The sequence below is a fragment of the Pezoporus occidentalis genome, unplaced genomic scaffold (genome assembly GCF_034315485.1).
Source record: "Pezoporus occidentalis ecotype Australia unplaced genomic scaffold, CSIRO_AGI_Poc_V1 ctg37, whole genome shotgun sequence".
NCBI lineage: Eukaryota > Metazoa > Chordata > Aves > Psittaciformes > Psittacidae > Pezoporus > Pezoporus occidentalis.
This window is the reverse complement of record NW_026915691.1, coordinates 7,777,223-7,805,081: the sequence shown is the minus strand read 5'-3', so window position 1 is coordinate 7,805,081 and position 27,859 is coordinate 7,777,223. Positions and strand designations below refer to the sequence as shown.

At 38.9% G+C, this 27,859-nt stretch overlaps 1 protein-coding gene across 3 annotated transcripts in view; it reads left to right on the top strand.

Annotated features, from left to right (window-relative positions):
- ADGRD1 (adhesion G protein-coupled receptor D1) overlaps positions 1 to 27,859 on the top strand; it is a 142,139-nt gene that overhangs the window by 83,161 nt on the left and 31,119 nt on the right. For all 3 annotated transcript variants that reach the window (XM_062631585.1, XM_062631586.1, XM_062631583.1), the window contains 5 exons: positions 7,175 to 7,278; positions 10,083 to 10,194; positions 16,428 to 16,581; positions 23,399 to 23,465; positions 24,510 to 24,576. In XM_062631585.1, the coding sequence (XP_062487569.1) occupies positions 7,175 to 7,278; positions 10,083 to 10,194; positions 16,428 to 16,581; positions 23,399 to 23,465; positions 24,510 to 24,576 (504 nt within the window). The remainder of the gene's footprint in view (positions 1 to 7,174; positions 7,279 to 10,082; positions 10,195 to 16,427; positions 16,582 to 23,398; positions 23,466 to 24,509; positions 24,577 to 27,859) is intronic.

The following is a 27,859-nucleotide window of genomic DNA, read 5'->3' as shown; positions in this document are numbered from 1 at the left end:
TGGGCGGGGGGCATTTAAAAAGCAGTCTGAAATGATAACCTTTTTTCTTAACTTTCTCAGCCACCTGAAGTTCAGATTATATACTCCAATAGGACAAAGAAATGGAAATAATGTGGCATTCTCTGATTTCTGCTGGTTTGTAATTTTAATATAATTACTTTTCTCAGCATGCTGTTCATTGCTGGGAACATAAAAAGAAAAATGCCTTAATTCAGTAATTTTTCTTTTGTGTTGCATACTTAAAAATTGGATAGGCATTGCAGTTTTTTGGTCCTTGTTTATTACCACTGACAGTTTATTTAACAAGAGATCTCTACAGATTAGACAGCTCTTACCCATCAGATGAACAAAGATAAATCAGCTCATGTGTTTGTTCTAGCATTGCTTTATAAACTTTCTTTGTTCTTTCTCACTCTCTCCACTTGCCCCTCCATTTCACTGCAGTCAATTTTCTCCCTGTGGAGGGACACATGTCGCTGGTGTGGTCACAGTATGACTGTGCATTATATTTCTTTTGTGCTTTCTATGCTCATGCTCATCTTTCCTGAAAACTGAGCACTAATCTTGGTTTTTAACTAAGAGTCATTGTTCATTCTTCTGCTATTCCATTTCTATGCCAGTACAGCTCTGTTGATTTTGATGGAAAGAAAGAGGAAACTCTCTGATTCTGTCCTTAATTCCACAGAATTACATGGAAAAACTTGGAATAATGCTGCAGGACACTAAACCCCTCAAATTCCTTAGAGAATTGATTGGTTACTTACTCAATTTCACTCAGAAGAGAACAAAAATTTACCCTTTATTTTGGAAAAGCACAAATAACGGTTGATAGAACTCTTTTGTTTGAGGAGCATGAAATAGGATTCTATTTTAATCAGAATACTTAACAAAATAACATAAACTTCCTTTCTATGGTGGAAATGAAAGCTCTGAGCTATTTGGCAGGTAGGTCTTCTTGCTGACTAAAGGATTTCCCCACACAGTATAAAAATGTTATGACATACTGCACCTTTATCCATCACTGTTCTCTATTGCGTATCTTTAGACTTACTCATTCTCTGCTCCTGAGTTCTGTCTGTCTTCTGTATCGGCCTTTTTATGCCCTCTCTCCCCAAAATGTAGGGGAAATGCAGGGCTGGGTACCTGGCAAGCTCTTGGCTGTGGTGCAAGCTGCAGTTAGCTGCAGTCCTGAATTGAAACGGATGTTTCTGAATCAAAGCCCAAGCCTGGGATAAGGGAGTTAGACATATTAAATTTCATTGAATTTTACTGGGAGCTGGGTATTTAATTATCCTCAACTGCTCTGAAAAATCTCAGACTTGGAGTCTGGCAAGAGACCATCATTTCTTTGCCTTCAAGCGCCTGCTGGACCCACACTGGGCTTTATTCTCCTTGCAGCCCTAACTGATGGACTTCATTATGGCTGTTAATTGGAGAACAGGATGAGCCTGCTTTTGCTGGAACCAAGGAAGTAGAAAACAGATTTAGAAGTCTTAGATGTATGGGCAAAAGTAGCTCCTTCAGGTTCCCAGAGGATAATCTGCTTTAACTATAGGGTTCAGCATCTCTTGAGAAACACTTACAAGTCTTAGGCCTGAAATGAAGGCAGAAAAAAACCCACTACTTTGTGTTACATGGAGATATGAGGAAGAACTTGCAAATATCTGCTTTTCTGATCCCCAAACATTATTAGAATTTGGTACCACTTCACAACTTGAGTCCTCCTTCCCTGCCATGCTTCCTTCAGGCTTTATTTGAGCTAAAAACTTGCTGTGTGAGATCTGAAATTAACAGGTTACCTACTGTTTGATGACATCTTGCCCAAAACTATTTTAAAGGATGACATGGGCTTTTAAAAATACTAATTAATACCTTGGCAGAAATATTTGGGAAATGCTACATTTTCCACATTACAGTGAATAGTTCTAAATTATCAGCCACCAGGCTGGGCTGGCTGTAGGAAAACATGCCTTTAATCCTGAAAAGCCCCCTCTGTAGCACTTTATTGCTGATCACTAGGAGTTGTGGAGTTAACAGAGAATGGGAATTCAAAAGCATTTCTGCTGGAAATGGCTGATAAAGGTGATTGCGCTGCAAAGCGTGACTCGGAGAGGCCTTTTTTCTCTAAACTTGCGGTATCCGATACATTGTGGCTTGAGAAAAGAAGACTCTGAATCAAGTTATTTCCCCCCCTTGAGAGCAGTGATTGTGTGGTGCTGTTAGGTATGACCCTGCCAAAATCCTTGCGGTGATCTCAGTGTGTAGACTGAGCCTCCTGAACTAAACACAGATGTTAATTTGAAGAAACATACTGTTATGTACCTAAAAAAGTGCTTGGCAAGCTGAAGGAAAACAGAGATTTGTATTGTTGTTATTGTTTAATATATAAATAAAAGCCTCACTGGACTGAAATTGAATTTCAGCAGCCTTTCTGGAGGCAATTAAAACCATTAGCTTCATCAGCCAAGGACAGCTTTTTAATGTCTCCGAAGCACTCTGGCTGCCAAAGTTAATTATTCATCCTTTTCTTAATTGGATTCAGACTGCATCTTAAAGGTGCAGCTTCAATAGGGTTGACTGAGCCTTAATTTTTCACCCCCTACCTCTTCTTTCTTCCCTCCCTTCAAAAAATGTCTCCTAATATATTGTTTCAAGGCTTTGCGGATGGGTTTGAGAGTGGATTTCAGCCAAGGGCAGTGGGTGGTCATCTCATGGCAGATCTCAGCCAGCCTGACAAACCGGTTAAAATCCGTATGTCATTATAAGTAACTTCATGGTAGGAATGTTTTCTGAGATGGAAAGCTGACCGAAAGGGACATTAAAATAGAACTTTCTCTTATATTTGGACTTAGAGTAAAAGACAGTTGTCATGTCTTGCATTTCTAGCAGTAAACAAATAACTCTGGTTTCATAAAGTGTATGCACTATATAAGCACATGCAAAAATACCTTGTGTTCTACTGGTAAGTAACACTAAAATACAAACGATAGGTACAATAACGTCCTAAGATTGCAGGGCTCATTTTTTAAGACTGTAGAACAGGTTTTGGTTCAAAAGCTTGTCTTTTTCTGGAAAAAGATGAATTGCTTTTCACAAAGGAGTTTTCAAAAGTAGTTTAGACAATGAAATTACTGCTTTTGATAGCTAAAATTGTGAAGTTGTAATTTGGTATACAGACAAACCCTTGCAGGATCAGCTATGGCAAACCTTGGTTTACGTGTTTGAACTCAGCCCTTTCTCTGACATGTTGCCTCTATAAAAGCAGACATAGGGGGATATTTTGCAGTATGCAAAGAAGAAAATCTTAGATTAGTAGTTCCCTAAAATGTCCTTTCCTCTGGAGGGAGCCAAAAGTGCCCCCTTGGCAAAGCAGAAAACATGCAGTCAATTGCCTGAGAGATGACTGATGAGGAAAAGGGGCAGGAGTGCAGATTTCACACAAAAGAAGGGGACACTGAGTAGAGAAGCCTATGTTGCTCTTCTTGTGCAGTTAAACAGAGGAGTTGGATGTCACTATTCTCTTGTTATTAACAGAGTCATAAAGGAAAAACACATATTTGCAGTCTGAAATGGTATATTTCTAGAATCATTTTTTTCAGGCCATCTGGTTGCCTGCAACTTTCCAAGGTAAAAATGTTAAGCAAACGTGCTAACTTCTCTTATGAGGAAGAACAAGGGTGAGACAATAGGTGATAATATTGCAGATGGGTGTAACTTCTGAAACCATCAGATCTTTGCCCATGCTATTAGTGACACTAGCAAGGTGTAAAGGGTGTTACACCCTGAACTGGAAGGGTGGGAGTTTTATATGGCATATTAATTTTTGATCTGACTTTGTTAAAGCTGAAACTAAGAAACATCCTGGTTTTAGTATTCATGATTACTAGCAGTCATGTTTCCATGAGCTCGTTTCCCTGCTTTTCAGCTTACTGCAGAGTAAGAGACCATCTAAACTCAAAGAAGCAAAACCTTCTAGAAGAGTAATTTAATATAGATTGGAACAAGTGTGAGAATCTGGCTCATGGGACTACTTCACAGATTGCTCAATGTTTTATTTGGTACTTTTTAATGCTGTTTTCTTTAGTAATAGCATTTCAGCTTGATTAGCATTTTTGTGATGACTACAAGATCATACCTAATTACTGTCTCATATTCCAGTTTTCAAAAAGAAAAGCTGAGAGAAGATGAAATCAGCTCGTATCAGATGCTTTGACAAGCTAGGTATTTCTAAAAACCTGCATGCCTGTTAACCCTTACAGTGGGAACATAGGCACACAACATCCAGCTGGGCTGTAACGGGTTGTGGGAACTTAGTACTGAGACCTGATATTATAAATACGGTTCTCTTCTCTCTTGCACCATATACCTGTATTTAAAAATGAGGCCCCACCCCCTGGAAATCATTCCAGGCCTTCTTTTCATGCTGTATCCTTCCCTCCGCAATTCCCATCACCTGCAGAAGGGAGATGATTTCACTGGCTGGAGCCGTGGTGAACAGGGACCACTCTCTTGTGCCCTCCAACCTGACAGCTGTTGCAGGATCCATCTTTTCCTTAGTAAAACAAATTGCTTCAGCATCATCAGATTTTGGTTGTGTTTACCATAGCAAGAGCCATTTCCTGAGTTCATAGTTGTGGGAACCCATGTAGGTTATTTTAGATTTGAATGAATCTTCTACATATTGTTGATTAGAGGGCTGGGTTCCCCCCCCCCCCCTTTTCCATTTCTAAGTAATACAGGCTCCGCTTGGGAGAACTTGATGGATGTGTTGTCTTGCCCTGCAGGGGTTTCTGGAGGAAGACTGAGCTAAAAACCAGAGAAAGACATTCTTAGAGGCATTTTAGTTATGACAGAAATTAGTCAGAAAAAAGTTGTTTGTGTGATTGTTGTCTTCTATTGGATTGTTACGGAAAAAAAAACCCAAAGGCTTTGAATTTTGCCCATTTCCATGAGATGGATCCCCTGTATTTTTCGTACTTGTTTATAGTAGTAAAGCATTAACTTTCCTTTGGAGATCTTGCCCATGTTTGCCAGTGCAAACACTGTAATAGACCAGTGTAAATCTAAATGAGCACTGCAGAGCTTTGACCTCTGTAGGGAACATTTTCTGGATGCATATGTTGAGGGCTAAAGGAGTGAAAGAAAGCTTTGAACTGCTGAGAAATAACTGATATCAGAGTGACTTGAAGCTGGAAAAGCTTCCTCTGCTTCCCTCCTCCTTCTGTAGAACTACAAGCCACCTGTCACAGGAGAAAGGGATGTGTATGGGAGAAATCAGGAAATAAGGTCCCTGCGTTTTGGACTTGAATATCTCTGATGAGGGAATAACTTTGAAACTGCACAATTTACCACACAAATTATTCCTGTTTCAGGGATCTCTAGGGAATGAGGGGTGATAGGAACTCTTTTGTGGAAATTATATGCACCTTTTAAGCTGGTCCAGCACACAGAACACTTTTTCTGTAATTGATGCTATCCAAGTCAGGGAAAAGAAATGCGAGTTTGGCTGAAAGAGAAAAAATACTGAAGAGCTGCATCATATTTCCTAGGAACTATAGCACCATAGCAACAGTTGTCTTTCAGTGCTGCTGGTGCATCACTTAGTAGTTCTGATTGCTGAGCGAGCCACAGTCCATATTCTGCTGTAAAACTTCCTGCATGTGAGCTGGTACCATTGGCAGATAATTACCAGGAAAATGTATATTTACAACACATCAGTTTTGTCTGTAATTGAAAAGATTTTTTTCCTCATACTACATGGTATGTCATTTCTGTCCTTTAAAAGGAATTTTAATGGGATGTTTATTGCTAGAACTGGTTGGATTTGATTAATGGAATTGTTTAGGGGGGAATTTTTCTATAAAATAAAATATATATAAAATAATAGAAATTGTATAAAATAATATGTATAAAATAATAGAATAATATGTATAAAATAATAGAGTAATATGTATAAAATAATAGAATAATATGTATAAAATAATATGTATAAAATAATAGAAAATCCAAAACAATGAGAAAAGATTACTTTTTATTAGAGTTACTGTAAAAAAAAAAATAAAAAATTGGAAGATACATTTTTCCTTTCAGTATTTTTCATAATAAATATATATTTCGAGGGAGGTTTCAGCTAGGAATTTAATTTATAGCAAATACGCTGAAATAAAACCAACAACATTGGAACGTTTTGATTGAACACTTTTTTTTTTAATGTTCAGTTTATGAAAATGTCAATTCCATCCACATTCAACTCAGGAAAAATGTCTGAAAATTCTTCTGAGGTGACGAAACTTTTCCTGCCTATCTCTGTTCTCCTTATTATGCATTAATACTGCCTGGCTCCCTTTGTTTGGGTGTGGCTTTTTTGTCATTCTTTTATGAGAACTTGCATGGAAAATTAAAGCAGACTTTCTGATTAATTGAAGATGAATATTCAAAGCACACTGTGTCCTATCCCCCGACCCTGCCCCAAATCTGGCCAGTTTGTAACATAGATCCTAGTGGTGGGCACTATGCAGATTAAATGTTCATGAAAACTGAATTACTTCTACAAAAGGTGCTTGTAGATATAAGCAGAGGCTGAGACAAGAAGCTTACACTCTGCCCATGCTGGGTCTTTTCTGTGGTCTTCCACTCTGTAGATGTCAGTCCAGCTCCTTCAACAGGCACCAAAAACATGACACTTTAAACAAAACAAGTGGGCTATAAATGGCCTGTGATTTATGGGTTATCTTAGTTTGTCAGTTCTCACTGCTGTGAAGCACTTCTGGTATTTGCACAGTGATGTAAATTATTGCAGCATGAGAGCATTAGCAAAGTGCCCTGTGAGTTGTGAAAGATCTCATTGCTGACATCTTTTGTTCAGCCAATAAACTGCTCTAATCTCAGCTTGACAATATCACAGCAGCAGAGAGACCAACTTATTCCGAGGAAATCCTGATTAATGAAATAAGAGAGAACCAAAATGCCAGTGGCACGTAGATGCTCTGGCTGTGTGGCTGAGTTGGCTCTTAATTTCCTGTTAGAAATGCAGCGAATAATTGTGAATATAAGTGCGTATATGGGCAGATGGAGAAGGAACTGCTATATGCAGGGGGGGCTGACCTGTGGTCCTGTAGTGTAATAAATCAATTAACAGCTTTTATTTTGTGGGGTTTTTTTTCTTTGTGTACAGCTAACGAGAGAACACCAGGTGGCCCTCTCCTCCATCACTTACGTTGGCTGTGCTCTGTCCATCTTCTGCTTGACGATCACGCTGGTCACATTTGCTATATTGTCGTGAGTAATTTTAACTTAATATCTGCTGAATAACTGTTATGCAGAGAGGCAGCAGTGCATTTCAGGCCACTGGTTGGGATCCCTGCCGTTGCTCAGGATAAAACAATGGCTATTAATTCTACCACTTAATTAGATTCTGCACATGTATTTTGTTATAGTTGGTTGGTTATTTCTAAATTACTTTCCTTTCCTGAAATAGGTGATCTTTATATAGTAAGCCATTTCCATCCTATGAGGGATCTTTGGAAGTTTTCTAAACTCCTAATGTTTTGCTGTAGTTCAAGAATCTTGCAAGGAGGCTTTAGGAGGGCTTGGTCTGGAGCTCACTGCAAACACCATATGAACAGGGACTGCTGGATCACTCCCTCTTCTTACCCCCTACATACATCTTTGGATTGCTTGCTGTGTGCCATTGGTACTTCTGCTTTTCAGCTCTTTTGTCTGTAAGGCAGTAGTGTGTTTATAAAGGTATGCCCAGAAAGGAAAGCTTGGTAGGCATTAGCTGACCCACTTTAGTTTCATACAGGTTGTACACAATTACGTCATATAACCCGTATTTCTTTTCAAGTACCTTGCTGTTCTCTGTTAGGTAAGTTTTCTGATGTGCTACTTTAGTAGGATGAAGGACATCATAGCCAGTGTGAAATTCATTCCATGACTTATGTTTAAATCCTCTGAAGCCTCCTGCTTGTATCATTGCAGACCTTTCAAGGCATCTCTCACTGGAAAGGTTTTCTGCCGCAGGGCACTTAGGGGTCTTTATGCCTCTCTGTGTTTCAGTAGTGAAAACTGAGTCTGAGGCCCAGCTAGGCTTGATACAAACATTTTTGAAAAAGCGTTCATAGAGGTTTCTGTCTAAATAAAAAACAGAAAACCTGACAAAGGGTGAAGTAACTTGTCTGAGGTTGCACGGCAGACTGGGAGCACAGCGAGGAATGGGATTCTTGTCTCCTTTTGCACACTAAATCATGTTCTTCTTGCTCAAGAGTTCAAGTTGTGATTTCTGTGCCTAAGCATGTCTTTTGGACATCCTGCTAAGAGGCCAGTTTCTAGGAAAGAGGACTTGCTGGAACCCAGTAAACTGATTGCAGTGTTTGTTTGTTCCAAAACCCGTATTATTTCCAAGTCTCAAGACCTGTGTTGGTCATACTTGGATTAAGTGCATAGCCATGGCAAAATTCGCTCTAAATAAGCCCCAGTTCTGCCTATCTGGCATTGCGCTGTTGGCACGTTTAGGCTAAGTGGAATTATCTGCTCCATTTTTGTCTGAGTGCAGAAGTGGGTGTTATAATGTTAGAAAGCCAAAGGGAGCAAATGGAGATGGTATTGCTGGAGCAGGGCTGAAAACTCAAGAAACTAGAGGCAAGCAGAAGACTTGGAAAGAGAGCTTGACTGTCACCGGGTTAAGCACCCTACCTACATATAGGATCATTCAAACTGCCAATTAAAAATAATTTGACTAGGTTTTCACTGGAGAGCCAGGCCTCATTAGACAGCTGAAGTGAAATTTTGCAATGTAGCGTTAGATGACAATGAGGTAAGTGGAGAGGAATCTGGCAAGTTCTTTGCTACCCTGTGTCCTGGCAATGACGGCCACTTCCCAGGAGGGCAGTCCTGCTTGCCTTCTGGGTAACAATGTTCCAGTTTGCAACTACATCAAGTGCCTTATTAGAAAGTCACTGGCACCAGGCAGCGCAGCCTGTCTCTTTGCATTACTTTCTGGACATCAGTACTTCTTGTTGTTTTCCTCTTTACTCCCTTCTAATGGAGAACTGGCTACAGTTGTGCTGGAAGAGCTACGCTGACAGAACACAACTGTCTGCACTGTCCAGCCTGTGTCACCCTGCTGCAGGGGACATGCACGACGTGTCTCCAGTGGTTGCAGAAGTCATCACTATCCAGTGTGATACAACAAAAAGATGGGAGCATGTACTCTTGTGTGGAGGAAGTACTGGTACTGCTTGCTATTCACACAGCCAAACAGCCCAGGTCTTCTGGAATGATGGAAGCTCATGGTAGGGCCTGGCAGGCAGTATGGATTGAAATAGAAAACCTGTTATCACTAGTGCTGTTTTTTTTTTTTTTAAAGTGAAGAATAAAATTATGCAAAAGGCCCATAATGTTCAGATAAATATTTTTGTTTGTTTTCCACTTCCCATTTCTGGATGAGAACAGAAACATGAGCTCAGAAGGCTCCCAGGAAAGCATGTTCTTGTCAGCTTTCCAGCTGCTTTTTGCAAAGCCAAGAGAGATATGTGCACATGATGTTGTAATCAAGGTCAGGTCTCTGTCAAGATAGGCACTGCCCATCTGCATCAGCAGCGATAGTTCCTGTGCTCAGAAGCTGGTAATAGTAAAGTTATAATTGTAACCAATGTCTTTTCACATTCCCTTATTTTTAATGCAGGCAAATACCAACAAAATAAAACCAGAAACTTTGGCACAGTATGGACTAGATGGTGCGAGACTGTTCTTTCTGTGAGGTGTATATCTGACTTCCTTGACAGTACAGCACCATTCAGGATCAAGCCCTTTGTTAGTATCTATCACAAGTCATCAGCAGAGCTAATTAACATGTAAATCAGGCTTTCTGCTGTCTTTAGAATGGCAGGAGAATATCACAGAATCAAATAAACCTGTTAGGTACCACTCCATCCTGGTGGAAGGTGTGCTCAAAAGACATCACGATAACCTCCACCAAAATGAATGACCAAAAGCCAATAAAAATGCTTGCTGATAACTCATAAATACATTTGTGCTTCTTGAATATTATTTTATTCATGTATCGTTCTATCTTCTGCCAGGTCTGTCAGCACCATCCGCAACCAGCGCTATCATATCCATGCTAACCTCTCCTTTGCTGTCTTGGTGGCTCAGATCCTGCTTCTCACCAGCTTTCAGTTCAGCCCTGGAACAGTAAGTCCTAAAAAGAACGATAGTGGGTTTTGCAAGGCATCTTCATGGAATGAATGCCTCATGCCACATGCAAGAAATTGTCTTGCAAGTGACATCTCCTATTTTTAATGTGTCTTAGCCAAAAATTATATCCTGCAACACTGGATACAGCCTTCTGTGCAGCCAAATAGTGTTATCATGGTATCTGGCCATGTCTGGATGTTTGCAACTGAAAGAGATACACACCCATCATATCACCATCAAAATCCCTACAGTGAAGAAAATAGTATGAATTTTGTATTTAGGTAGGGTATTTGTATTTTTGTTACAGTTTTGGTTTGGTGTGGGGAGGGGTACGTGTAGGTTTTTTTTAATTGTTCTCTGCTATGGTACAGTTTGCCGTTTTTTTCCACATTAAAAAGTTATCTTACTCTTGTTGGAAGGTAATGAGCTTCCTGATGTAACTGTGGCAATTTATTCTGCTTTCTTGGAGAGCAAACCAGAAAGCCTTTGTGGTTTTTGTACATGAAATTTTGTGTGGTAGAATATGCTGTTTTTCTGAAGAGCAGATCTGTTATCATGATCTCTGCTCTAGAGATGTAGATTATTTTAAAATATCATTCATGTTTATTTGAGCTGTGGAATAGACAGTGAGAAAGGTAATAGGAACTACTGCTTAATTAGCCAGAGCATTACTTTCATGTAAGAGTTTAATCTGAGATCCTCAGTACTGTAAAAAGTGTATATGCTTCTCTTGGCATCTAAGGCAACCATTTGAACAAATGACAAATACCTTACTGTTGCTAATGTGGTACTGAAACACTATGCATGTATAGATCACATATATCAGAACTTGAAATTACAGATTGATTTTATGGATGTGGTGGGAATTCCTTATTCAGAGTACCATTAAAACTGGCATCTCAACCAGCTGGGTTAGATTAAGACAAATATGCCATGCTAACAGTATTACGTACTAGTAAATCCAGTTTGTTTCCACCGTTATGTTTAAAAAATGTTATTTAAAGTAACATAAGGTCTGTTGATGGAAAGTCCCACCTGCAAAAAGAAGAAAGAAAACCTGATTTTAAAATAATCTTCCAGGGTGCTTGTTTTTGTAATGATCAAAACCTGGCTCCTTTGGTGACCAGCTATTGCTCCATCTGACTTTTCACAAACAGTGAGCAGTTCCCATTATTTTTTGTTTCTTTTTATTATCAGTACAGTAAATGAGGTTTACATACTCTTCATTTTGCCAATACAAGTCCTTAAATTTATTTTCAGCTCAGATTGGATCCCTTGAGCTTCTGTTATGTTTATAAATAACAATAATGGCTGGTTTTACATAGGCTATTTTTACACGACGATCTAAAAGGACTTTGTAGAACTAAGTTCATGCTTTTTTGCTATTTAACATTCAGGTAGGCCCTGAATGAGTAAGATCATGTGCAAGGGAGAAAATGCTAGGGAATGGTTTATATGGAAATGAAATGGAGACAATGGAGAGCAGCAAAAGATACTACTTGAAACTGAAGACAATGGAAACCAGGCATTAAAATAATCCTCTCCAAGTATAGAGCTAAATCTGTTTAGAAAGTACATAGACTTGAGGGCAAGAAAACATTCACTCACCATAACAGGGTGTTTTATTCTCAGGTTTTCTTTTTTCATCAGTCACTTCAGATAACATGTAAAAGCCACTTCACACTTTTTCAGGGCCTGCATCACCTCCAGTCTTCTAAAATACTGTGAAATACTAGTTGGGTGTAGGTGGAGCCCATGTTCCCCAGAGATATGTCCCAGTGTCCACTTACATTTATCATATCCCTTGTCCACAGAGAGATGTCCTGCTTGTTTAGTTAAGCTAGTGGAATGCTCACATACATTGAAGTTACAGTTTAATAGGTGCATATTTTAATTTATCTTAAACCTATTCAAGACTTATTTAAATTGAAAGTAAAATTAAATTTAAATTGAAACAGCAGCACCCAGAAAGCAAGACTTGTTTTATAGCACAAGCTTTCTGAAGTGAAACACTTGTCTGCAGAAAACTTGGACCCAAGGGGTTATAAAAATTGTGTACTAAGTGAAACACTTCAAAAACAGACTCCATGGATATTTCAGCCCTCTCTCCTGTAACAGAAGTAATTGTAGGCCACAATACTGTAAAGATCTTAAAGCTGAAAAGAATGAGCTACATACTGTCTGCTACACTTTTTATTGTTTTAACATCTTGGGATCAGGGATCTTGTGATTCATCCTTTTATTAGTCTCATGTCCTTACCTTCTGCATGCTCTGTTCTCACTAGTTCTGACATCAGTTTTAATACCTTTAAATGCTGCTTTAATTGGACTGCTAAATGGTATTTTACAAAAATAGGGAGGCTGTATTTACACTAGAAGGTGTAAATTTGTTAGTATTCTGCTTCTGCCAAAGAGACTTCTAGTGTATCTAGTGCTAAACTGTTTATAAGTGCCCTTGCTTGAGAAGAGGACAAGTGGTACCAGTTTGTGTGAGGAGATACAATGAAACAGGGAACAGCACTGTGGAAACAGGCCCTGAACTGGTATCACTTTCTTGCATCACTGCCTTTAGATGCTCCATTGTTTCCCATCACCATCTCTAGGGTTATTTAGTTTTTGATTCAAGATACGGTATGCAGCATTCCGCTGGTAATTTCAAATGTATTATTTAATAACTTAGAATTTATATTGCAGCAATTTTCCTTTTGTAGAGTAGGAGTAATTTTTAACCACGAAACTCTTATGGCCACAAATAGGAATTTTGTCCTTATAATACATCCAAACCCTTTTTCTTTTTATTTTTGAAAGCTGGCCTTTGATACCTAACATCATTAGTGCTAACCCAGTAGTCCTAAATGATCATGGTATATTCCAGGAAGGCAATTATTCCCGAAACTACGGTATCTTCTTACTAGACAAAGCAAGTCTCTTCACACACACTACACTGACAAGTCCCTAAGATATATTTGCTGTCCATGTGCCAGTCTTATGACTTCCCTTAGACTTTCAGCATCAGATGGATTTCTTTCTTCAGAAGGTTTTGCTGCCTAGTTACTCTCTGCTATAGATTAGAGAGTCTACTGTTTTTAACAGAATGCTAAACAGAGTTGTCCATTTTTTAAAATAATTAATGATCAACATTTCTTCAGGCTAATAAAGCCTTCCAAAGACCTGAGTGCATGTTTGTGGGAGAAAGTAAAGTATTATTTAGACATAGGGAAATGGAAATTGAAGTAGAATGTGTTAGGCAGCATTGGTTTTTCCAGCACAACTAGAAAATGTGTCCACTATTTGAAATTCTGCATCAGTGTATTGAGCTGTTTCTCACTCAGTACTCCTGCATTGCATTGCTTAAACTACTTTGAAATAGGGAGATGAAGTGAGCTACTTTTGTTTATGATATGTGCATGCATAAATTCAAGATTGTATCTAGGCAGCATATGGATTGCAGGGAAGGGCATTTTCAGAAGGGTTCTGTATAATGCAGTAAGATTGCCACTTGAGAACACTATTAGAAGTTGGATGTATGCAAATTTACCTATCTGTTTTAAGACCATCCTCAGTAAACAAGTGACTCCTGTTTTCTGAGAGGCTTTTCTGAGAGTCTGCTTTACTTTCTCAAAAACTGTAACATGATGTGCGTTGCTGCTGGCTGGACTGATTTTTCTATTTCCACAGACTCAGTAGTAGTCAGATGTAAGAGTAACAGTAATGAGATCTGTCCTTTTACAGGCAGTCTGCTAAAAGTAGTGTGCATCATATGACACAGCAAGGGAGCTCTGCGTATTTGTAATATCTCATCTTTTCAATGCCTTTTTCAAGAAGGCAATCCTGTCATTTAAGAATATCTTCAAAGTAATTAAGGCACAAATACAGAATGAGTAGCACCTTTGCTATGGATCTTCTGTAAAAAAAAAATCTGGAAATCTCTATTATACAAAATTATTTATAGGACAGTCTCCTACTACACAGTGTTTTATTTTTCTGCTGTTTTGCAATTCCTATTATTTGGCTACCTAAAAATTGGAAAGTATCTATTTGACAGAACTAGCTTGTAAGTCAGCTTTATGTTGCATTTATATTTTCATGGAATAATCTTCTAGTACAAATCAAAAGGCATTAAAATGGATATCGGAGCCTTATAAAATTAACAGGAAAGGTTTTTTACAGTTTTTTTCAATAAGCAAATCTGGTTTAGTTATAGGTCACCAAACACTGCAAAATACTACAACACTTACAGATCTCACATACATGAATTAAAACCAAAGTTATTGCTTTTTAATACATTTAGTTACAGTGGATTTGCATTAGAATGTCCTTGCAGTAGCACAGAACTAGCTGACTACCAGTGGGAAGCTATGGGAAAGCTTTAATTTTTGTTAGCTGAGCAAGTCCCAACATTTTAATTTTCATTAGTACACAAAATCCCAAGCCATCAACAAAAAAGAATAAAATGCTAGCACACGGCAGCTAAACTAAAGCAACAAAGGGAACTGATGATTAACATCTGAAGACCAGTGTAGCAGAAGGCCAGCAAACTGATTCATACTGGTAATGCTTCCTCAGCACACAGACTGCATCTGCCTGGATACCTGACTGTGACTTGACAAGGGAAATGCTGGAGGGGGGAAAGAAAGGGTCTTCCTGTTTGCATGGACGGCATGCAAGCAACCCCTCTGAAATTCTGTAGGTGTCACAGAAGGGATGTTACAGCCACCAAACAGAATGACCGTCATCAGTATGCTGCAAGATGCGAAACACATATAGCTGGGACTTGTTCCAAGAGCGTGTTTAAAATGTGCCTTAACTGAAAACAAACCAAACAAGGTTATCTTGTGGTAAGATCATTGGCACTCACATCTGTTCAATTACTGCACGATGAGCAAAACCACTTGTGGTGAGACATCCTGGAAAAGCAATTAGCAGGGAGAGTGTGCTGTGTGAATACTTGAGGAGTGGGGAAGAAGAAAGGATTAGTTTTTCCTGTTCTTGTCAAGTAGGCTGATAGGAGACTTAGAGAAAAAAAGTAAAGATCTCTGTAAAGACCAACTTACTAAAAAGCCAGGTTTTAAGCCCAGGCTGCATTATCTGTAGCCCACAGTAAGCACTGAGGTGGGTGTGAAAAGGACTCAAGGGAATGTTTTTACTTCTTGCTGCATTGCCTTAGTCGTGGCATTCTTCTCTTTTGGGGCACTTCAAAACGTATGTTACAGTTTAAATTGAAATGGTCTAGTTTACACCAGGTGGGCTCACTTTCTAGGTGGTATTATTCTTTTGCTTTAACTTTTCTATTAGCTCCTATTTCCAGAATCTTGATAGCACAAATAAAGGACAATCAAGGAGTATTTAAATTATCTGAAATATTTGAGTTCTTAGTCTTAATCACTAGATGTATTCTTGCCAAATATGACTTCATATAAGGCTGGTACATCAAACTGAGAAAATGGGAATTCAAACGGGGGCAAACTAGATACCTACTATTGAGCAATTAGGGCTCAAGAACCAATGAAAGTTTGCTAGCATTTTTTGAAATGTCTGTATTGTTGGTGGAAGAGCATATGACACTTTTACAGACTTTTTAACCAGGACAGACAGACACGGGAGTACAATGAGATTTAATTTATGTGTTACCTTATGTTTGATGTAAACAACGGAGTAGGAAAACCACATGGCAAGGTGTAACTAAATAGCAGGTTTAACATGGTACCTCATTTTAAAATATCTCCACTTTGCTCAAGCTTAACTGATCCATAGACTTTCTACAGTTCCTTTTAGAAAACGAGGCATGAACTATGCCACAGAGCAGGGAACAAGGTACAGGACAATGTCTGTTTCCCTACTTCTTTGACTTTCCTACTTTGCTGTATTTACTACAGGCTTAGCAACACGATGTTGACCCTTCAGTTTTGAATTCTAAAATTTTTTGTAGACTATAGTAGGAGTATTGCTCCTACAATTATAAATAACAACCAGCTTGGATTTCCACATCACGGTTGGCAATGGTTTTGGGGTGGTTTGTGTTGTTTGTTTTTTTTGTTTAAAGCTAAAAGGTTGTGTTACTCTGAAGCTACCTGAAAATAGTCTAGAAAAAAAAAAATGCTCAAGTGCTTTGTTTTTAAGCCTGTTCTACTCCAGAGATTTAACATTTACCATGTACATGTACATAGAAAAAAAAATAAAAGTGACTGCATTACAAAGAAGTAACATACTAACTTTTGTTCTTAATTCAGGTGCCTTGCAAGATCTTGGCCATTCTCCTTCATTTTTTCTTCCTGAGTGCTTTTGCATGGATGCTGGTGGAAGGATTTCATCTTTACAGTATGGTGATCAAAGTATTTGGGTCAGAAGAGAGCAAGCACTTATATTATTATGGAATTGGATGGGGTAAGCATTTATTAGCTGCTTGGTATAAGTCTTCTTACAGTAGGACAAGATTATATTCAGAAGCATGTGTAAAATTGTCATCTTATGACCATAGTTAGCCTTATTGAGAGTAGGTCTGTTGGATAAGAAAATGTGTAATTTTTCTGACTATAATCAGAATTTAAAGTTTATAGCCTCTAAACCTAATTCCACTGCAGTAAATTCCATGACCTCAGTAGGCCAGATCAGATCCTTAATTACTAAGTCAATAGCAGGAGTGTGGGAGGGAGGTCTTACTGCACTGGCGTGTTCCTTTTTTGGTTCTCACTCACTACACTGGCTTATTCTAGTATTCTGCAAATCGTACATAAAAAATCAGCGCAGTAATATCTTCAATTGGCACCTTGCACAGATCTGTTATGGTGACACTATGATTCTGTTTCACATTTTTAAATGCAGTAATGATATATATACGAAACTGAGTATTTTGTTCCAAACTCTTCACAACACATGGAAGTCGGCTTGCTATTACTGTCCTGAAGTACAGCCGTGATGCTTGACAAACCCCACGTTTAGAAGAAAACCTCATACATTGATATATAGATAATTTCAAAATACGTTAAAACATGCATTATCTTTCTTCCCACGAATTAATTTTGAAGATAAAACCCAATTATACCAATAATACAGACCTACTGCTGTCATAGTGGAATATTTAATATCAATTGGCACCTTGCAGATCTGAGTGACACTAATGCTGTTTACATTTTTAGATAAATATATATACACATACATATATATTCATACATATATATTTCAACAGCTGCCTCCTTGTCCTGTTTTTGAATATGACATTTTTATTCTGTACATCATTTCTCTTTGGGTTTGAAATCTTCTTGGAAGTTCTAAGGGCAATTTGATACATTCTTCTGGTGAACGTATCTGCTACACTGAGAAGCTTTCTTCTGCGCCCTCACTGTTTCTCTGTGACAAGTTCAGGAGTATCACATACATATGTCCTTATCCTGGTTACTCTTAAGGAATGGCCAGTTTGCATCACAACAATATGCACCTTAAAGCTTTGGGTGCTGAAAGCAGTTGAAAGCTGTTTGGCTGAGTTTTCAGTAGACTTGGGTAAAATATCTCCCCCTTCTGTTTTTCCTTTTTTTCCTCCAAAACCACTACTCAAAGCAGGCTAAGTGGAATAATTCATCTCTTGCATGCACACAGACCTAAAAGTAAGAGAACCCAGAGAGGCAGAGGGTTAAAGACATTGGAGGTTTGTAGATTCTTTTAGATTGAGTGCTAAATGTAGATAAACCTGCTGATGTGATAGAGGTTTCTTGTGGATTTATTTAATCCAGAGCTCATGGAATACAAATCTAAGTGGCTCAAACTAAAGAAAACGTTCTCATAAGACCCTGAGAACTCTTTCTCCTTCAGAAATGTTATGTAAAAAGACACAACAGTTTATAAAATAATTAGGAACTAGCATTTAATTCATTGGGGTATTTGCGTATAGCAGATGATTTAATTAACTCAATTTATAATCAATCATTAATTACCTTATGAAAATAAATGAATGATTTAGATGTGCTGCAATGCACCTTTACACTTTTTTTTCTGGCATTTTGTGTAAGGTTTATTTAGCGTAAAATGGCAGCAATCTACAAAGTGATTTAAAAGGCACAAGGATAAACACGGCATCTGACTGAGATATGACTAGTACTAAATGTTGCATTTTGCTTCTTTTTATTGCAATATGATTGCTACCACTCAATTAGTAGTAATTAGCACAATGTGTACATAGCCTATATATGCATAATCCAATGGGATGTTAAATGTGGTTACTAAAAAGTCTCTTCAGTGGTATTTTGAATAATGCTTTGGCGGAAAATGCCACAGGCCCAACAGTAGATGTATGGAGCAAAATACAGGAGGTACCAGCAGCAGAAGTTTCTGTATCAGTTGTAGCAATGCTGCTCTTGGCAAGGATTGTGTAAGAAACCCGGTGACAAGCTCTGTTTCTGAAATATAGCAAAGCTACTGTTTGGACAGGTAGTGGAAGACATCATCCATGTAACAGTAATACACTTCTCTGTGTAAACTTTGCAAAATACCTTTTTTTGCCAAATATTTTAATTTTTGAAAGTACATTCCAATGAATATTCTTACAAGGACTAGGAAAAAAAAATTTACTGAAATCCAGTAAATCTACCACGTCACTGGGAAAGCAGTTTGTATTGCTTTATTTTTTCCATATAGCTCCAAGTATTTACATTTGAATTAAAATCTTGAATTTCCTTAATCATATCTGACATTGTGCTATTGCTGCAAGTGCGTCTAACCATCACTGACGTAATGTAACGAGGCAACTCCATTCCAGCTTGTTTATCTCTTGACAAGTATCAGGGCAACTTTCAGTCAACAGCACCGCAGTTCACTGGCTAGTATGCAAGTTTAATGCTCATCAGTTGGTAATAGATGTTGCTAAACAATGATGGGTTTAGAGAGATCCAGCCAGCAGCGCTCCTTACTTAAATGCTTAAAAGGACACCCAGGTTAGTCAGCTCCCAACTTTCTCTTTTGTTAGCATACTGGCACTGAATACGATTATAAACGTTTAATTAGAGGTTTAATTAGAGGACAGGTGTCAGTATTGCATTCAGCAGCAGTGTGTGCTTGTTTTCTGTGGGGTCGTTTGGGCTGTCCCTTCATGAACTTGATGAAAGGACAATAGTGAGAAGTTATATCTATTGCTAAACTTCCCACATCTAAACACAAGTCTTGCAAGGCTGGGGGAAAAGGCTAAAAATGCTTTATCCTAAAATTACTTTGTTTGGCCTTAAAATGAGGGTAAGTTTGCATTGAATACAACTGTCAAAAGAAAGTTGAGCATTGTTGTACCATCCTGAGACCATAATAGATATATATTTTCCAGTACCTAATAAAAATTGATGTTTTCTTACACTTTGGCTTAGCTGACCAGATAGTTGAAAGAAGTTGAAGGTAAGGATGTTGCATTTCATGTTAGTCAAAACAGACAGTTCATTTCTTCATTCTTAGCCTTTTGAAGTGTGAATGCTTTTGACTTTTGCAATCTCATGGGTCCTGGAATAATGGCAGACCCCAGTCCTTAACTTAAAATCCCAGACTCATAATTCTTATTTAAGCAGAGGCACTGGGGGTAGGTACATGTGTAAAAGCTTCCATCCTCTGTATTAATGACAAGTTGAAACTTGAGGCAATGAGAGGAGATAAGACAAGGAACTCTGCACTGAGTATCACTGATCCTTGGAGAGATACTACTCCTGTAAAATGAATTTAACAGTAATCAGAGAGGCAGGATAGCAAATGTGCAAAGTTGATTGAAGTTCCTGTTTATTATCTTTAGTCCCAAGGGTGCTAAAATTACCTCAAAGACGGCAGTTGTCAGGAATTCAAAAGAAGAGCAATTTGAGGAAGGTGATAATATCATACCTTTAAAACCACCTTGAGATTGATTGAGGGGAAAAAAAATACTTTGTTGCCTTGGTGATTCAGCATAATACACACAGATTATTGTAGCAAAACTTTTCCCACCCACCCATCTGTAGGATACTGATGATAAGAGTTTGTGATACTGGAGCATTTGCTGTGGCACTTTGGCCTTAACATGTTTTCCTGTTTCAGACAATCTCCTTTCCTATAGAGACTGCCTCAGAATGAAGATCTTGTTCTGAGCTGTCAAAAAGAGCTACGTTTCTGTATTTGCTGTTGCTTGGTGTAGTCCCAGACTTCTGCATGGGTACAACATAACACAGCAGAAGAAAATCATAGGAAATTAACTTCTACAAAACAAACTGGAGAATATACTTTCCTCCATGAGGCAAAGTAGATCTTTTCAGTACTGGAAGGATATATACTTCCATTTCTGTCTAATGCTTAATCTTTCTCTATAAATGACATATTTAGCCTTTTAGAATTAATGTCCTAAAATTGCTTTGAATTGTCTGCCACAGAGTCTCTATGGCCTGTCTGGGGTTTTGCTATGTATAGAAGATGCAGAAGCTTTCAAAATACAACATTCAGATTTACAGGCATTTTCAATTTCATTTATCATTAGTGCCTTAGAAACATAAAGCAAATGGATTAGATGTGACGTTTAATGCTGAAAACAGGAACTAGCTGACATTCATTTTAGACTTCACCATACTGAATGTATTTGGGCTGAGTTCTCGGAGAATTTTGTCTAAGCAAGGATTGTGTTATTGGGCTTCCTGTGCCAGGTATTAAGAGTTTATGCCTGCTCTGCAGGCTGTACTTTGATGCTGAGTTTGGGAGGCAGCTTAAAATTAGCTGGCCTAGGGACCTGGAGAACTTGAGCTGCAGCATCACGTGCCTCCATGTGGGTTGATCTACCCCATTTAAATGTGATGCTGTATTGCTCTAGGGCTGCAGAGACACGGATGACACCAGTGCCACAGATCAGCTGCCAGAAAGGTGTGCTAGAACATTTTCATCTGTGTTCTGGAAAGCATGGTCTGTTGCACCATAAATTTAGAGATTTGAGGTAGGATCGGTGAGCACGTTTGTAGCATCTGCTGAGAAAACATTCAGATACTGTAAAATTCCATAACCATAACTCTTCCTTGGATGATAACCAGTGTCAGCACAACACTTTAACATTACCTATTATGGGTGTAGACTAGATTTCAGTGCTCTTGCGTAATTATTACTGACAAAAGTTTGAGCAAACACACTTACATTTGTGTGTAATATATAATCCATATGAATTCCTGAGTCCAGATGAAATATTATGATCCCCTTAGGCTAAATGTATTTTTTTCAATCTTTATGGAATTTATTGAGTGGTTGTTTCTTAAAGGAAAAATACTCCAATTTCACTGTTACAAAACCTTGATTCTTCCTTTAATATCTTGTTAATGCAAAGAAAAGGCAAACTGTACTATAGGCTGCAGACCATTTTATTCTCACTGAATTAGCAGCTCTTTTTTGTGCAGATGACAGCTCTGTGTTTCATCTGCGTAAGTTTTATTATCTTCCAAAGGAACGGAACTCTGTATTTAATTTTCTTCTTCACTGCCACTTAAAATTGATATGTCGTGATAAATCCTTTGAATAGCCAGCATGTGACTTGGGGGTAAAAAGCAGGCAGACTGGAAGTACAGAGCAGAGTTAGTTGGGCACAGGTATTTTTGCTTGTGTGACAAATTCCCTGCTCTGGGAAGACAGCTTGAACCAGAAGTCAAAGAGTGCCAATCAACAACTGGCAACCGAAGATGTGATTGGGAATGTGGACAGACTCATGGGACCTTTCATCCAGGTAGCTCTCACACCCAGGGCAGACTGAGTTTCAGCAGATAGGCTTATGTCTGTGCTTAATTGCTCTGTTGAATGTAGTCTTGATTTTGTTCAGATATGTGTAGGAATTTCCTCTCTTAAATAGACAAATGAGCTTGTAAACTGAAATCTTGCCTTTGCTTAGGTCTTACATTAAGTATTACTTCTAAGGGGTTATTCCTGATTTGGACAGGCATGGGAGAGCAGAATCAAGTTCATGGAGATATTAAACTTAATCCTGCAGAATGGATTTTGGAGTCCAAGACGTAAGCAATGCCTGTAGATGTTGCTTCTAAACTACTGAGTATCCTTCCTATTTACAAATACAAGGTGCTTTTAGCCACAATCATTAAAGAATGAAAATATTTCTCTAAAAATTATAGTTCTGCCAGTACAGGAACACTTTACAGAATTTTGTGAGGATGGTATTGGTAAGATTAAGCAGAAATTGCTAGTCAGAGAATTTTATAAAAGCCTCATGCAGAAAACCTGAAGAATTCAAAAGAAAATCGAAACTTAACCTATCATATTTAATACTCTCTCTGGGACCTGGGTATTAAATTGTTAGATGATAAAAGGCCAAACTTCACATTTTATTAAATCATACAGGAATTAACAGACAATCATTTAATGTTTAAAAGGATGAGGTTTTACTATAATCAGAACTGTTGGCAAGAAAAACCTCGCTTCCTTTTGAGCTCCTGGCCAGGAAAGCCGTGCTGAAGTGGCACGACAGGATACCGCAGAGCTGGGGGCCAGAGGCATGCAGCCCCCCAGCAGCAGGGCTGCAATTGTCTGTCTGCCTTTGAGTAATTGGGGTGTAATCCTGTAAAGCACTGCTCCACCTCCAAGGATGCAGCACATGGGAACTGTCAAAACCCACCTGGAAATACAGCCTAGTTTAAACACTGAAATCTTGTAGAGCTATTTCAAATTTATGTTAAGGTAAGTCTTTGTTGGGCATCTGAGTGGGATGTGAATTGGCTTCTGTCTTTTCATAAGCATCTCCTGCTGCTGTATGTGATGCTCTAGGTAACTAAATGTCATCGTTTCTGTCCTCTCACCTGCTAGCCATGCACCCATGGGAGAAACTCAACTTTGTTTTCTAGACAGTTTTGAATTCTTGAGCAAGGTGTGCTTATTTGGGGGAAAGTGGCTAAAATAAGTGTGCTGTTGCTTCACAGGATATCACTGCTTGAATAGCAAGAGACAGAAATTACCTGAGCAAAAAACAGGCAGAAAAAGGACTATGAATCTCAGTGAAATTAGCAGTAATTCATTTTAACTGTTAAACTAGTGCTTTATTGAAAAGTCATTTTTTCTGACATTAATTGATTAAAACATGTATCAGCTGCAGGAAGATGTCAGGTTAGACTTAATTCCAAAATTACTCTGAGCTGTTCTGTCACCCATATGAAATTTAGCTGACCTTGCAGGGTTCACTGAAGATGGACTTTTGTTACTAATATTGCCCCTGACTTTGCCTTTTTTGCAGGCTGCCCGCTGGTGATTTGTGTAATTTCTACATCAGCATCCCTAGACAGCTATGGAGAAAGTGGCAAGTGAGTATGGAAATGTCTTCACCCTGGGTGCAGTAAGGATGAAAAATCTGATGGGGAGAAAACCCTGTAGTTAAACTAGGGCCCTGTAGTTAAACTAGTTCAGCAAGATCCTGCTGAGGAACTGGTCAGGCAGCCTGCAAAGAACGATTCTTGTATAGGCATATTCTTAGACCTAGAAACCTCAGGTCTGCTTTTCACTGCTGAGATGATGCACAAAAGCTCCTGAGATGCTTTGCCTATTTTTCCCTCTTGCTGCAGAGGTGTCAGGCCTCCCACCATGAGCACCCTGCTACCTCCCGCACAGAGGAAAGCGCAGGCCGGAACACTTCTAATAGGATGGCAGTAGCCTTTGACTGAAGATAATCTTTTGAAGAACACTGAAGTTAAACACCTGAAGACCTAAATACATAGTGTTAAAAAATTTGATAATTAGTTAAGCTCCTTTCTAATTTGGGAAAAAAAAGGCAAATTTATCTGAAAAAAAAAAAAACCAAACCCACCACAGGTGGTTTTTTTCCTACCATAATATAAGCAAAAGATTTGGAGCAAGGGTTATTTTGTGTGTGGTAAACTAGCTTACATCATCACTGCTGCAAGAAAGACTTGTGAAGCTGACAGCATGTTTCCCAGCCTCTTCCTTGCCACCAGCCAGGCAGGGCACAGAGGGCTTCACTTTGTCTCTTGCTACAATGACAGTGCTCACGGCACTGAAATCACTGCCTGTGATACAGGGTACAGGAACAATGAATAGCAAATAAAATGTTTCCCTTCTTCCCAGCTTTCTGCCCCTAACACAGTTTGAAGGCGTGCTGGGGCAGATAGCTGTCACTGACTCTGCAAGATCCAAATCAAAGTGAGATCCTGCTTCAGATTCCCTGTGTGAAGGGAAAGGCAGATTCTTACTGATGCTCTGGTTTCTTGCTTTTAAAATTCATCAGTCTTCTTGCATGCTCTCTTAGGCTTTTTTTTTTCCTTTTAATTAAGAGCATTACTAATTAATTGACCATGTGTTCCATCTAAAATCATTCTGATTTTTCTCTGCAGCTGCTGGCTTTCACTAGAGAATGGAGCAATCTGGGCTTTTGTGGCACCAGCGTTGTTTGTAATTCTGGTAGGTAAAACCATAGCTGCTGCTTCCTTGTTCCATGTCTGTGTCAGCCTCACAGCAGAACTTATTGAAGGTCTGATGCCAGGCCAGTGACACAGCAGAGGTGAATGGTCCAAAATTACTTTGTTCCTCACCCAATTTTTTGTGGTGTTCACAGTTGTGTATTAGTATATACATATTAATTCTCACACTATCCCAAGACAAAAATACAACCTAAAATACTGGGACAGCCCTCTTGTTAAAAAGTCCTGTTGGAGACATTAATAACTGTGTGGAACCAAGTACTATGGGGCTTTTTAATAATTCTCTGAAAGATCCTCAAACGAACAAACTCTGTGGCTTGTGTTTCATATACACCAGTAAAAGCTGAAAGGCCAATTCCACCTCCCTGGTGTTGGAAGCTTTTGCAAGTGCTCTCAGTAGAGATGCTCATCTGCAGTTTGCAAGCAGTCAGCAGCTAGCAGGAATGGGTTAAAACAATGGTTAAAAAGGAGTTGTCACCTTGGGGGTGAGCTCTGGGGGAGGTAACAAGCCTCCTCCAGACCTGTCTTGTTACAGTGATAAAGAATTTGTGCTCTGATTTTGGATTCAATGTCAGGTACAGCAGTTTGTCCTGCTGAGCAAGGAGGGCTGTGAAGGTGAGTTTGCTGGGGTCAGGTGGCTGCCACAAATGCCTCTGCCACCTATAATGAACATCATCTTTCCAGGGGAGGGCGCAGGTTCATGGCTCCAGTGCTAATACATGAATGCTCTACAGCAGTTTAATTATGCCCACACATTAAAATACAGTGAGTTTTAGCCTAATCACAGTGATTACCTAAGGAGCCAGTGGTGTTTGCAGGGATTAAATGGGAGATTATTCCTCTTCAGCACTGTTTCCAATGCTTTAATTGATCAGGCCGTCTACGATTTTTGCTGCAGGTTATAATGTCAGAGTGACAATATGAACATGGAAAAGACTCACTGGTTGCCTTTAAAGCTTTGCTTAGATTTTAAAGGCATGAGCCCAAATCTAGACCAGAGTGTGCCTGCTGTGGTGTTTAAGGAAGGTCAGATCCTGACTACTTACATGGAGGAGCATCAAGAGGAGCCACTGATTGTACCTTGCATTTCCTTAAGAAAGCTAGGATTTCAATGGAAGCACATAGAAATTTCCCAAAATTTTATTACATGGAAAAACCCCATAAATCATGCTCACAAGCCAAAGGAAGAAAGGGGAGCTATCCATAGAGAGCTAGTATTTACCATATTTCTATAATTATTTGGCAAGCAAAAGGTGGCTTCTTGGCTGGCTTTTTCCTGGCAGAGAGTGAAGTCAGCCTCTTTTATACTGCAGCCCAGCCCAGTCCAGCATCTTCCACCCAAGATACTGTCCCTGAAAAGCCAGGCTGAGTAAGCATACTGCAAAAAAACCACAGTTGCTATAATGATGATGGAAATTATTTCATGTTAACATTTTAATTAAATTATTAATGCAACACTTGAAAGACCCTGTGCAGTAAGGGCAGGTGTATTTTACCTAAGTGAAAACATATGTGTGTAAATAAGAAATGTTGATCACTGGATTAGAGCTAGTTAAACAGCTCTGGACTTTGTTGCAACAAACTTAATTTGTTGGCCTGTACCTTGTACTTTCTGTATGTCAGTTTGTATTCAAAGATATTTAGAATTGATGATTAGAGAGCAATTAAAATAACCTAATATTCAAATGTCTCCTTCTCACATTAGCACTCACTTTCTGGCCATCCTTTAGCAGCAAAGGAGGAAATGAGATGCAATCAGTACAATCGGGTCTTTCCCAGCTCTCTCCAAACATGGTATTAATCACAATATGTGATTAATAGTGCAAGGCTTACTCACCTGAGTGAGCACAGCCTTCAACAGTTTGCATGTGTATCTGCTTGCCAGTGAAAGTAAGGGTTTGTCTGTCTGGCTCTCACTTATGATATATAGCATTTGTGCAGTTCAAGCTGTATTCTTGTAGGGATACAAATATTTTGAGAAGGAGTGATCTCACAAGGTTGATCCATGTAGAGTGATTTGTTAAATAGTGTAATCCCAGCTCTGCCCAGAATAGCAGCAAGCTAGCTGACAAATTATTCTCTCTGGGCATTGAATATGCAAGCTGAAAAATGTGCTAGTGTCTATAGGGAAATAAGGAAGCTAAACACTATTTTGTGTGTGCCTGTGCTCTTTAAATAACAAATCAGCTACTAGTTGCATGAACTAGTGTTTAGCTCTGAAAATGCTTCTCAAAAAGCAGGTTTTGACTACTTCCATCCACAGTTTCTCTCTGCCAAGAAAAAAGGATTATGCTGTGAAGAAAATAGGGGGACCTCTTTTCAACTCCCACTCCCTAGAGACTAGGCAGACACAGTCTACTTTTGTCCTGCCACAGGCAATATAGACATCAAGGAGCCTTCAAACAGAATGATGTGGTAGGAGTGTGACTGGGAAAAAAACCACACATACTTTTCTAGGGAGTAATTCACAGAACCTCCCAGCCCTTTATGGATTCCCATACCCAAAGTGCTCTTTCCTTGGGCCTTGAGTCAAGGGATGTGATGAAGGAAATATTTCCTTCTATGAGTAGGTCTTTTGGCTTCTACCTGCATCTGAAGGTTTAAAGATCACTCTCTCTCACCCACAGTGCTCAAGCCTCTACATTCTCTTAAGGCATTTATGCAAAAAAATTGTTGCCATTAATTTGAAGGCCAAGTTATGCTCAATCAGAGTTGGCCTGGGATATGCCTTCAAAGGAAGAAGAAACTTGACAAAGCACCTGAATGTTTGGAACAAGACATTACATCTCTGGCAGAAGGCTTTGTTTGTTATCAACCATCTGCTGGCTTGGTCTGCTTCCATAGATATGGCAGCATTAAGGAAATTCTGTGGAAAGCATCTGTGTACAGGGAGCAGTGGGCGTGCTGCAGGCAGTGAATGGTCCATTGTGGGGGAAGATACCTGGCTGTAGTGACAAGTCCTTTCTGTTGTTTTCTCTGCAAGTAGTTATTTGTCTGGTGTGTTTTACAAGTCTTACAGATAAACAGCATTTTTATGGAGCTAAATGATTTCCATTAGCATACTGTAAGGATTTGATGCTGTGGGGGATTTGTAACTACTGTCTTCAGATGGGACTCCAAAGAACTTGAGGCCCAGGCTGAGCTTGCCATCACTGACTTTAGTTGGTACTTGCTTATGAACATTCGATATATAAAAGAAATTCTCCTCCTTATACTTGCTGATCATACCTGATAAAGTAAGTGCTCTTCCTCCTGATATTTAT